At 38.6% G+C, this 13,751-nt stretch overlaps 1 protein-coding gene across 4 annotated transcripts in view; it reads right to left on the bottom strand.

The window, feature by feature from the left end:
- Positions 1 to 13,751, bottom strand: part of COL19A1 (collagen type XIX alpha 1 chain) — a 1,696,717-nt gene that overhangs the window by 1,606,955 nt on the left and 76,011 nt on the right. For 3 of the 4 annotated variants that reach the window (XM_053710417.1, XM_053710419.1, XM_053710420.1), the window contains exon 2: positions 11,233 to 11,369. In XM_053710417.1, the coding sequence (XP_053566392.1) occupies positions 11,233 to 11,320 (88 nt within the window). In that variant the 5' untranslated portion in view covers positions 11,321 to 11,369. Of the gene's footprint in view, positions 1 to 11,232; positions 11,370 to 11,465; positions 11,536 to 13,751 lie in introns of those variants that run through there. The other variant, XM_053710418.1, reaches the window with a different exon arrangement.

The following is a 13,751-nucleotide window of genomic DNA, read 5'->3' as shown; positions in this document are numbered from 1 at the left end:
AAATTCATACTTACCTGTAAAAAAAAACCTAAGCAAGCTACAATATTACTAATAGTTATATTGTAGCTATCTTAGGTTTTATTTTTATTTCACAGGTAAGTTTGTATTTATTTTAACTAGGTAGAATAGTTAGTAAATAGTTATTAACTATTTACTACCTAGTTAAAATAAATACAAACTTACCTGTTAAATAAAACCTAACCTGCCTTAAACTAAAACCAAAAATTAAAAAAAAACATAATTTATGCTTACCTGATAAATTCCTTTCTTCTGTAGTGTGATCAGTCCACGGGTCATCATTACTTGTGGGATATTAACTGCTCCCCTACAGGAAGTGCAAGAGGATTCACCCAGCAGAGTTGCTATATAGCTCCTCCCCTCTACGTCACCTCCAGTCATTCGACCAAGGACCAACGAGAAAGGAGAAGCCAAGGGTGTAGTGGTGACTGGAGTATAATTTAAAAAATATTTACCTGCCTTAAAAAACAGGGCGGGCCGTGGACTGATCACACTACAGAAGAAAGGAATTTATCAGGTAAGCATAAATTATGTTTTCTTCTGTTAAGTGTGATCAGTCCACGGGTCATCATTACTTGTGGGATACCAATACCAAAGCAAAAGTACACGGATGACGGGAGGGATAGGCAGGCTCTTTATACAGAAGGAACCACTGCCTGAAGAACCTTTCTCCCAAAAATAGCCTCCGAGGAAGCAAAAGTGTCAAATTTGTAAAATTTGGAAAAAGTATGAAGCGAAGACCAAGTTGCAGCCTTGCAAATCTGTTCAACAGAGGCCTCATTCTTAAAGGCCCAAGTGGAAGCCACAGCTCTAGTGGAATGAGCTGTAATTCTTTCAGGAGGCTGCTGTCCAGCAGTCTCATAAGCTAAACGAATTATGCTACGAAGCCAAAAAGAGAGAGAGGTAGCTGAAGCTTTTTGACCTCTCCTCTGACCAGAGTAAACGACAAACAGGGAAGACGTTTGTCGAAAATCTTTAGTTGCCTGTAAATAAAATTTAAGGGCACGAACTACATCCAGATTGTGCAAAAGACGTTCCTTCCTCGAAGAAGGATTTGGGCACAAGGATGGAACAACAATCTCCTGATTGATATTCCTGTTAGTGACTACCTTAGGTAAGAACCCAGGCTTAGTACGCAGAACTACCTTATCCGAGTGAAAAATCAAATAAGGAGAATCACAATGTAAGGCTGATAACTCAGAGACTCTTCGAGCCGAGGAAATAGCCATTAAAAATAGAACTTTCCAAGATAACAACTTTATATCAATGGAATGAAGGGGTTCAAACGGAACACCCTGTAAAACGTTAAGAACAAGGTTTAAACTCCATGGTGGAGCCACAGCTTTAAACACAGGTTTAATCCTGGCCAAAGCCTGACAAAAAGCCTGAACGTCTGGAACTTCTGACAGACGCTTGTGTAACAGAATGGACAGAGCTGAGATCTGTCCCTTTAAGGAACTAGCGGATAACCCCTTTTCTAAACCTTCTTGTAGAAAAGACAATATCCTAGGAATCCTAACCTTACTCCAAGAGTAACCTTTGGATTCGCACCAATATAGGTATTTACGCCATATTTTATGGTAAATCTTTCTGGTGACAGGCTTCCTAGCCTGTATTAAGGTATCAATAACTGACTCAGAAAAACCACGCTTTGATAAGATCAAGCGTTCAATTTCCAAGCAGTCAGCTTCAGAGAAGTTAGATTTTGATGTTTGAAAGGACCCTGAATCAGAAGGTCCTGTTTCAGAGGTAACGACCAAGGTGGACAGAATGACATGTCCACCAGATCTGTATACCAAGTCCTGCGTGGCCATGCAGGCGCTATTAGAATCACTGATGCTTTCTCCTGTTTGATTCTGGCAATCAATCGAGGAAGCATCGGGAAAGGTGGAAACACATAAGCCATCCTGAAGGTCCATGGTGCTGTCAAGGCATCTATCAGGACCGCTCCCGGATCCCTGGATCTGGACCCGTAGCGCGGAAGCTTGGCGTTCTGTCGAGACGCCATGAGATCTATCTCTGGTTTGCCCCAACGTGGAAGTATTTGGGCAAAGACCTCTGGATGAAGTTCCCACTCCCCCGGATGAAAAGTCTGACGACTTAAGAAATCCGCCTCCCAGTTCTCCACTCCCGGGATGTGGATTGCAGACAGGTGGCAAGAGTGAGACTCTGCCCAGCGAATTATCTTCGATACTTCCATCATTGCTAGGGAGCTTCTTGTCCCTCCCTGATGGTTGATATAAGCTACAGTCGTGATGTTGTCCGACTGGAACTTGATGAACCCCCGAGTTGCTAACTGGGGCCAAGCCAGAAGAGCATTGAGGACTGCTCTCAATTCCAGAATGTTTATTGGAAGAAGACTCTCCTCCTGATTCCATAGTCCCTGAGCCTTCAGAGAATTCCAGACAGCACCCCAACCTAGTAGGCTGGCGTCTGTTGTTACAATTGACCAGTCTGGCCTGCTGAATGGCATTCCCCTGGACAGATGTGGCCGATAAAGCCACCATAGAAGAGAATTTCTGGTCTCTTGAATGGAATGAAGGACACGGCATGCATTTTGAAGTTTTGTTAACCTGTCCTCTGTCAGGTAAATCTTCATTTCTACAGAATCTATCAGAGTCCCCAGGAAGGGAACTCTTGTGAGTGGAAAGAGAGAACTTTTCTCTTCGTTCACTTTCCATCCATGCGACCTTAGAAATGCCAGTACTATCTCTGTATGAGATTTGGCAGTTTGAAAGCTTGAAGCTTGTATCAGTATGTCGTCTAAGTACGGAGCTACTGAAATTCCTCGCGGTCTTAGTACCGCCAGAAGAGTGCCCAGAACCTTTGTGAAGATTCTTGGAGCCGTAGCCAGTCCGAATGGAAGAGCTACAAACTGGTAATGCCTGTCTAAAAAGGCAAACCTTAGATACCGGTAATGACTTCTGTGAATCGGTATGTGAAGGTAAGCATCCTTTAAATCCACTGTGGTCAAGTACTGACCCTCTTGGATCATGGGCAAAATTGTTCGAATAGTTTCCATCTTGAACGATGGAACTCTTAGGAATTTGTTTAGGATCTTTAAATCCAAGATTGGCCTGAAGGTTCCCTCTTTTTGGGAACTACAAACAGATTTGAGTAAAACCCTTGTCCTTGTTCCAACCGCGGAACTGGATGGATCACTCCCATTAATAAAAGATCTTGTACGCAGCGTAGAAACGCTTCCTTCTTTGTTAGGTTTGTTGACAACCTTGACAGATGAAATCTCCCTCTTGGGGGAGAGGATTTGAAGTCCAGAAGGTATCCCTGAGATATGATCTCTAACGCCCAGGGATCCTGAACATCTCTTGCCCAAGCCTGGGCGAAGAGGGAAAGTCTGCCCCCCACTAGATCCGGTCCCGGATCGGGGGCCCTCAATTCATGCTGTCTTAGGGGCAGCAGCAGGTTTTCTGGCCTGTTTGCCCCTGTTCCAGGACTGGTTAGGTTTCCAGCCTTGTCTGTAGCGAGCAACAGCTCCTTCCTGTTTTGGTGCAGAGGAAGTTGATGCTGCTCCTGCTTTGAAATTACGAAAGGAACGAAAATTGGACTGTCTAGCCTTGGCTTTGGCCTTGTCCTGAGGCAGGGCATGACCTTTACCTCCTGTAATGTCATCAATAATCTCTTTCAAGCCGGGCCCGAATAAGGTCTGCCCTTTGAAAGGAATATTAAGCAATTTAGATTTAGACGTAACATCAGCTGACCAGGATTTTAGCCACAGAGCTCTGCGTGCCTGAATGGCGAATCCTGAATTTTTAGCCGCAAGTTTAGTTAAATGTACTACGGCATCTGAAATAAATGAATTAGCTAACTTAAGGAATTTAAGTTTGTGTGTGATGTCATCTAGTGTGGATGATTGAAGTGTCTCTTCCAGAGACTCAAACCAAAATGCTGCTGCAGCCGTGACAGGCGCAATACATGCAAGAGGTTGCAATATAAACCCTTGTTGAACAAACATTTTCTTAAGGTAACCCTCTAATTTTTTATCCATTGGATCTGAAAAAGCACAGCTATCCTCCACTGGGATAGTGGTACGCTTAGCTAAAGTAGAAACTGCTCCCTCCACCTTAGGGACCATTTGCCATAAGTCCCGTGTGGCGGCGTCTATTGGAAACATTTTTCTGAATATAGGAGGGGGTGAGAAAGGCACACCGGGTCTATCCCACTCCTTAGTAACAATGTCAGTAAGTCTCTTAGGTATAGGAAAAACGTCAGTACTCGTCGGTACCGCAAAATATTTATCCAACCTACACATTTTTTCTGGGATTGCAACTGTGTTACAATCATTCAGAGCCGCTAATACCTCCCCTAGTAACACACGGAGGTTCTCAAGCTAAAATTTAAAATTTGAAATGTCTGAGTCCAGTTTATTTGGATCAGAACCGTCACCCACAGAATGAAGCTCTCCGTCTTCACGTTCTGCAAACTGTGACGCAGTATCAGACATGGCCCTTGCATTATCAGTGCACTCTGTTCTCATCCCAGAGTGATCACGTTTACCTCTTAGTTCTGGTAGTTTAGCCAAAACTTCAGTCATAACAGTAGCCATATCTTGTAATGTGATTTGTAATGGCCGCCCAGATGCACTCGGTGCTACAATATCACGCACCTCCTGAGCGGGAGATGCAGGTACTGACACGTGAGGCGAGTTAGTCGGCATAACTCTCCCCTCGTTGTTTGGTGAAATATGTTCAATTTGTACAGATTGACTATTTTTTAAAGTAGCATCAATACATTTAGTACATAAATTTCTATTGGGCTCCACTTTGGCATTAACACATATAGCACAGAGATATTCCTCTGAATCAGACATGTTTAACACACTAGCAAATAAACAGCAACTTGGAAATACTTTTCAAAGTAATTTACAAATAATATGAAAACGAACTGTGCCTTTAAGAAGCACAGAAAATATTATAACAGATAAAATAATTAAGTTATAGCATCAATCTTTGTCAGAATATACAGTTTTAGCAAAGGATTGTTCCCCTCAGCAAATGATAACTAACCCAGGCAGCAGAAAAAAATACACAAATAAACGTTTTTTATATCACAGTCAATACAATCAGCACAGCTCTGCTGTGAATGATTACTTCCCTCAAAAAAGACTCTTGAGATCCCTGAACTCTGTAGAGATGAACCGGATCATGCAGGAAGAAAATGAACCTCTGACTGAGTTTTTCTGATGCATAGTGAAAGCACCAAAATGGCCCCTCCCCCACACACATAACAGTGAGAGGGATCAGTGAACTGCTCTAATTTAAATCAAAACTATTGCCAAGTGGAAAAAAAGTGCCCAAAACATTTTTTCACCCAGTACCTCAGAGAAAAAAACGTTTTTACATGCCAGCAAAAAAACGTTTTACCTCAATAATTAATTGTCATTTAAAACCTATTGCAAGTCCCTGCAAAATAGTTAAGTCTATGTATACAGTTTAAAAGCCAGAGAAGTACCATTTCCCAGAAAACTGAAGTGTAAAATATACATACATGACAGCCTGATATCAGCTACATCTACTGCATTCAAGGCTGAGTTTACATTATAACGGTATGGCAGGATTTTCTCATCAATTCCATGTCAGAAAATAATAAACTGCTACATACCTCTTTGCAGATTAATCTGCCTGCTGTCCCCTGATCTGAAGTTTACCTCTCCTCAGATGGCCGAGAAACAGCAATATGATCTTAACTACTCCGGCTAAAATCATAGAAAAACTCAGGTAGATTCTTCTTCAAATTCTACCAGAGAAGGAATAACACACTCCGGTGCTATTATAAAATAACAAACTTTTGATTGAAGATATAAAAACTAAATATATCACCATAGTCCTCTCACACATCCTATCTAGTCGTTGGGTGCAAGAGAATGACTGGAGGTGACGTAGAGGGGAGGAGCTATAGCTATATAGCAACTCTGCTGGGTGAATCCTCTTGCACTTCCTGTAGGGGAGCAGTTAATATCCCACAAGTAATGATGACCCGTGGACTGATCACACTTAACAGAAGAAATAAACACTAAAATTACGTAAAATAAAAATAACTAAATTTATTATTTTGGGGGGGCTTTTTATTTTGATAGGGCTATTAGATTAGGAGTAATTCTTTTTTTTTTTTTTTGATAATTTTGTTTTTTATTTTGTGTAATTTAGTGTTTTGTTTTGTAATTTAGATAATTGTAGCTTAGGTTTATTTAGATAGCATTTTATTTGGGGGGTTTGGTTGGGTGGGTGGTGGGTTTTACTGTTTGGGGGGTGTTTGTAATTTTTATTGCCAGGTAAAAAAGCTGTTATCTTTGGGGCAATGCCCCGCAAAAGGCCCTTTTAAGGGCTATTGGCAGTTTAGTGTAGGCTAGGGGGTTTATTATTTTGGGGGGCTTTTTTTATTTTGATAGGGCTATTAAATTAGGAGTAATTCGTTTTTTTTTTTATAATATTTTTTATTTTGGGTAATTTAGTGGTTTTTTTTGTAATTTAGATAATTGTATTTGATTACTTAAATTTATTTGATTTGATTGTAATGTTAGGTTTTAGTGTAAGGCAGGTTAGGCTTTATTTTACAGGTAAATTTGTATTTATTTTAACTAGGAAGTTAGTAAATAGTTAATAAGTATTTACTAACTAGTCTACCTAGTTAAAATAAATACAAACTTACCTGTGAAATAAAAATAAAACCTAAAATAGCTACAATATAACTATTAGTTATATTGTAGCTTGCTTAGGTTTTTTTTTTTACAAGTAAGTATGCATTTAGTTTTAAATAGGAATTTAGGTAATAATTGTAAGGTTTATTTAGCTTTATTTTAATTATATTTAAGTTAGGGGGTGTTAGGGTTAGATTTATGCTCAGAATTATGTTAGGGTTATGGTTAGGATTAGGGGTTTATATATTTATGTAGTGTTAGTGATGTGGGAGGCCAGAGGTTTAGTGGTTAATAACTTTAGTATAGTGGTGGCGACATTGGGGGCAGCAGATTAGGGGTTAATAAGTGTAGGTACGTGGCGGCGATGTTAGGGGCAGCAGATTAGGGGTTAATAACTGTAATGTAGGTGGCGGCGATGTTAAGGGTGGCAGATTAGGGATTAATAACATTATGTAGGTTGCTGCAATTTTGGGGGTGGCAGATTAGGGGTGTTCAGATATGGTTTTTATGTTAGGGTGTTAGGTTTAAACATTTTTCTTTCCCCATAGACATCAATGGGGCTGCGTTACGGAGCATTTTGTTTCCGCAATCGCAGGTGTTAGGCTTCTTTTTTGCCTGCTCTCCCCATTGATATCTATGGGGAAATCGTGCATAAGCATGTCAAAGCAGCACCTGTATTTCGGTGCGGTATGGAGCTCAATGCCACCATATCGCCCTCACAAGCCTTCTTTTGTAAACCTGTAATAGCAGCGCTATAGGGAGGTGAATTAATGACGCTTTTGTGGAGGTCGTTAATTTCCCTATAGCACTCAAAACTCGTAATCTAGCTGTGTGTTTGTTAGAAGAGTGTGCAGTGTGTTATATGAGAGTGTGTGGTGTGTGTGTTTGCGTTATATGAGTGTGTGGTGTTTGTGTTATGAGTGTGTGGTATGTGTATAGTATGAGAGTGTGTGTTATTACCTACACAACACTTTCAAGTTTGACTACAATCAGGCATAAAGTATGCACACATAGTCACTTTGCCAAAAAATTGCAGCTATCTTGTTGTATATTACTTCAGAGATTTTCAGACCAAACATAAAAATAGGGTCATGAAAGTATGTGGTATCATTTCACTGGGTCTTGAGAAGAAGACCCTGTGCTAATGAACTACATTAACAGCACTAACATTACATGTGCTGGGGGGGGGGGGCAGGTTGGTCTGTTGTAGACAGAGAAGCTGAGTGCAGGCTTTCTGTGAAAAGAGGGAATATGTCACTGCTGCCATCAAGGAGCACTAGAAGCATGTGAGGCCAGCTCTGCTAACTGCCATAACAGAGCTCCACCAGCCAACACACAAGGTTTAGTGAGTACAAAGATGTGGGCTCTCAGTAAGGGATGGTTATCTTCAGGGCTGCTGTGTGAGACTCATGTGAGGATTGAGATCATTTTATTGTTTAAACTGTAACTGTGCACACTGCACATCTTCTATTAATTCACATTTGCTGGAGCATTAGGGATCTCAGTGCTGGTTACAGCAGGATATCAGCTGGGGTCCCAGCATTGGGAAAAAGGCTGAAGCTATTCTCTAGTATCCCCAAAATTTTCACGTCAACTGTAATTGAGAGGTATGATCAAGTTTACTGCATGATGCTATCTGCTGCTATTGGAGGCTGTGCTTTTATTCGTAACTAGATATTTGTTTTAAGCTCTTCATAACAATCTATTGTCTACACATGTACATTTGTGCACAAAGTTATATAACGGCATTTTGTGTGTTCCAGTAACCTGGGCTGCAGGCCCTGCCACCTTCCCACCCTCACACTGGTAATATTGAACTGTGAGTGGATGTGTTGCTGTTTGTAGCACAGTGCTGAATATAGTGACTGAATATATTGTGCAGCTGTTTTTTCTATGCCTTGTGTGTGTTCATTTGTGAGCAGAGTATCTGGTGTTTTTATGCAGTGTGTATTTGGATGTTCATGTGTATTGTGTGCAAGCAGTGGCTGTTTTAGCCCCAAAATATTAAGCTCTAGTACCGCCACTGTGTGCAAGTACTGTATGTGGAAGTGAGCAGTAATTGTGCACAAATAGTGTGTGTGTGCTCTGAGCAGGGTGTTTGTCAGTGTGCATGTAATGTGTGTGTGTGTGTGTGTGTGTATATATATATATATATATATATATATGTGTGTGTGTGTGGTTGCAGAGTGTATTTATATAAAGCCTTCTGCCACCCCCCCCCCCCCTGAATCAAGAGTTAAGAAGCAGCGGCTGTAAGACGGCTTCTCCTTAACTCGTCCCCCACCTTTGAGGTGGCGGAAAGCAATCATCTCGATCGGATACGATCAGGATGATTGACACCCCCTGGTAGCGGCCGATTGGTTCACCAGAAATGCTTTTGCAATGATAAATGCCGACAGCGTATGATGTCGGCATTTAGCAATGTGGGGCTGACATGATCCGCTACAACGGATCATGTCCATCCGACATTTAATAAATCAGCCCCAAAGTATGTACTAGTGAAGAAAAACACTTTCATTTCTTTATAACTGATGAAGAATATTTACTTGTTTCTGTAGGGCAGAAGCTGTGTTTTGCAGTTATTTGACACATCAATTTAAAGAGTATATTATTTCATTTTGTTTGTGTGTGTGTGTTTTGTGAAGAATAGTGTGCTTGTGTTGTAATGGAATGTAGAGGAGGAATAATGCATGTGTGCACTTGCATGTCAAGGTCTATGGAAGCCTTTATGTGTGCATAAGAATGTTTTTGTGCGCCTCATTTAAAATGACTTGACATATGACATGGAAAGCCCAAGAGGGCAGAGGTTGCGCTTCAGAGTTTGGGGGGGGAGTATTTTAGAATTTCACCCTGAAACTGCCCTGTTAGATAATAGAAGTAAACAGAAAAGGTGTTTAAAAACTGTATGATCTATGTGATTTCTGAAAGAAACATTTTGGGTTTCATATCCCTTTAATTGTCCTATGCAACTAAAACCTCAAGTTGAATATTAGACAGCTACGGCTACAATGTGCAATCAAGCTGTCTAGAGTGTTAAGAGCAGAAGCAGCCCATATTCTCTCTTCCAAATTGAGATCCCAAGTTTTATCTTTTATTTCTCAATAGGAAATCTTAGTGAATGGTTATAATTTTTTATTGTGCAATACGCATTTCTGACACAAAAGCTAACTGCTTTAGTGCCAGTATTAGTGAAAATCATGACACTCAGATAAATCATTTTTTCTGTTCAATTAATATACAACTAAAGCAAAAAAATATATTTAACACGATAACTTCAAACTTATAAGCATATAAAAAATGTCATTGTTTTTGTCTATATAAAGAAGAGACTACACATATACACATACAAAATACAAATACCCTTTTAATGTTGAATTCTATCGGCTGAATTAATTTGTTCATACCAGGAAAGCTCACAAGTCCATTGGTCTTTACTGGTGCAAAATCAAATTATCAACAGTGACACCAGACAGAAAAGTTAATTTTATTTTTGTTCTTTTTTCAAATACAAGTTCTACTTCTGTGTTGAAGGAGCTTCCGATGCACAAATGGAAACAGATACAATAACATTAAACACAGGAAATAGGAAAGATGGACAACTCATACAGGAGTTGGTCAGAATCCTTTAGAAAAACCTATCAAATAGTTTATCAACAAACAACCCATTGAGTACAGAAAAATAAAAATTAATATAAGTGGCTTGTTTGAAAAGCATTACCAAAGAAGAAAGTATTAAACTTTCCTCAACGCATCTGATGCTAATTGGCCATTTTTCAAGACACAAATGCCGAACACAAATGGTAAATCTACCACCTTTGCTTTTCATCTGCACAGTTTGGGATTGGTGCATGCTGCACTGGATGGTGGACTATGTATTTTTATTAGTTAAGCCAGGACATTTACAGCATTAATTGTTATTCTGTTTAAAAGGTAACTGAAAGATCTAGGCTACATTTATTGTCTTCATCTAGGTGTATGATTTCATCCCATACCTATTGACATTGCTCTTGGACCTTAACCATCTAGAGGTTGCTGCACCTGGATGCTGATTACATTTTCTATTGTAGCATGAAACAAACACTCAGCAAGGACATCCACCCACATCCTGACCCAGTCATAGAAAAGCCTATAAACTAATTTAATTAGGAATATTCCCAGCAAAGCAAGTAGCACATATGCTTTTTGCATAAATTGTGGTTTGTATAAACAATTACTCAAGCACCATCTCTCATATTACTTAGCTGTTACTGCAACTTTCCTGAACTCTCAAGTGTAACCTTGAACAGAATAAACTTTGTAAAGTTCTATGGGGCACAGTGCATTACTAAAAAATGTAAGATGAAATAATAAAAGAACTGAAATTTGTCTTATTAGAGAAAAACTTGTACACAATCTAGAAAATTTAACTTGTAAATATAATAGCATAATATAATATTTTTATGAAAATTAATGATTGTTGTGTTAATCTTTAATTTGTCTAAGGTAAACCATATACACTCAATTTCTTCATTTTAACTACTGTGCATACCAGGGAATTACTTATATCCATAGCTCTTTACCTGTTCTGTTGGTTACTGCCATTGATAAAACCAAAGGGAATAGTATTTGTATTCCAAGATAAATCATCCATATGTAACTGTGCTTCATTTCTTACAGGAACCATGTGAAACCATCCAAAATATTCTGTAAATAAATTCTGTAAATAAATAAAAGTAAATTAATATTATTAATATTAAGATGCATAAACCAATATAATATGATATAAATATAAGCACAAATTGTTTTAAAATACCTTAATGTTTGAATAGATCTGAAAGTATTGTTTAACTAAGATGGATATATTTTAAAAGAACATATCTCCCTTATAGTCTGCCTTTGTTTAAAACGTTTCAGCCACAAACAGCTTATATCTTCTACAGGGCCCCTGCTTGCCAATCACAGCATATTCTCATATAAACTGCAGGAACTGACACCCAGTACTATGAGAGTATGAAGTTACTGTCTAGTCTATCTCAGGCTCCAGAAATAAAAACAAATATTCTAATACTCATATGGCAATGTCTCTTTCAGCACATATGTAAAGTAAGGAACTGACTATTTGTCAAGGGAATTTTAGTTGTAGAAGTCCACCTTTAATAATACTTGGAATTATGTTTGTTGATTAGAGCTTGGAGGTTCTGTTCTAAAAGCCATACCCATGTCATTGCATATTATTTATCTATAGTGTAGGTGCAATGGGTGATTATCACTTAAACAATAAATATCAAACCTTGTAAAGTAAATCTATAAAATAGCTTTAGCTGTAAAAATAATTAAAAATAATTTAAAATGTTTTCTGAAAGATTGTTGGTGAGGTGTTTAAATGGGGAAAATTAAAGTGAGTGTGAACCATAAAAAAAATGAGAAAAAGATGCAAAAAGTACAAGGGATTATTATGCATTGAATTTGAAACAATAATAGATAGCACCTATTGCTAAACTGTATTTTGGCTACCCTTAATCTTCTGCTTATAGCATATTGTGGAATAGTTTTTGTGGTAAGACTATTAATTTCACATATGACATCAATGTGTGGGTAGCCTTTGGTGTGTGCATGTGTGTGTAAATTAGGAGACTTAACCCCTTAATGACCACAGCACTTTTCCATTTTCTGTCCGTTTGGGACCAAGGCTATTTTTACATTTTTGCGGTGTTTGTGTTTAGCTGTAATTTTCTTCTTACTCATTTACTGTACCCACACATATTATATACCGTTTTTCTCGCCATTAAATGGACTTTCTAAAGATACCATTATTTTCATCATATCTTATAATTTACTATAAAAAAAATGATAAAATATGAGGAAAAATGGAAAAAAAACACACTTTTTCTAACTTTGACCCCCAAAATCTGTTACATATCTAAAACCACCAAAAAACACCCATGCTAAATAGTTTCTAAATTTTGTCCTGAGTTTAGAAATACCCAATGTTTACATGTTCTTTGCTTTTTTTGCAAGTTATAGGGCCATAAATACAAGTAGCACTTTGCTATTTCCAAACCATTTTTTTCCAAAATTAGCGCTAGTTACATTGGGACACTGATATCTTTCAGGAATCCCTGAATTCCCTTGACATGTATATATTTTTTTTTAGTAGACATCCCAAAGTATTGATCTAGGCCAATTTTGGTATATTTCATACCACCATTTCACCGCCAAATGCGATCAAATACAAAAAATCGTTCACTTTTTCACAAATTTTTTCACAAACTTTCGATTTCTCACTGAAATTATTTACAAACAACTTGTGCAATTATGGCATAAATGGTTGTAAATTCTTCTCTGGGATCCCCTTTGTTCAGAAATAGCACACATATATGGCTTTGGCGTTGCTTTTTGGTAATTAGAAGGCCGCTAAATGCCACTGCGCACCACAAGTGTATCATGCCCAGCAGTTAAGGGGTTAATTAGGGAGCTTTTAGGGAGCTTGTAGGGTTAATTTTAGCTTTAGTGTAGTGTAGTAGACAACCCCAAGTATTGATCTAGGCACATTTTGGTATATTTCATGCCACCATTTCACCGCCAAATGCGATCAAATTAAAAAAAACGTAAAATTTTTCACAATTTTAGGTTTCTCACTAAAATCATTTACAAACAGCTTGTGCAATTATGGCACAAATGGTTGTAAATGCTTGTCTGGGATCCCCTTTTTTCAGAAATAGCAGACATATATGACTTTGGCGTTGCTTTCTGGTAATTAGAAGGCCACTAAATCCTGTTGCGCCTCACACGTGTATTATGGCTAGCAGTGAAAGGGTTAATTAGGGAGTTTGTAGTGAGCTTGCAGGGTTAATTTTAGCTTTAGTGTAGAGATCAGCCTCCCATCTGACACATCCCACCCCCTGATCCCTCCCAAACAGCTCCCTTCCCTCCCCCACCCCACAATTGTCCCCGCCATCTTAAGTACTGGCAGAAAGTCTGCCAGTACTAAAATAAAAGGGTTTTTAAAAAAAAATGAAATTTTTTTTAAGCATATTTACATATGCTACTGTGTAGGATCCCCCCCTTAGCCCCCAATCTCCCTGATCCCCCCAAAAAC

Source organism: Bombina bombina, chromosome 4 (assembly GCF_027579735.1).
Source record: "Bombina bombina isolate aBomBom1 chromosome 4, aBomBom1.pri, whole genome shotgun sequence".
Lineage (NCBI taxonomy): Eukaryota > Metazoa > Chordata > Amphibia > Anura > Bombinatoridae > Bombina > Bombina bombina.
Note: the sequence above shows the minus strand (reverse complement) of the source record. Positions and strands in the feature narration are given on the sequence as shown.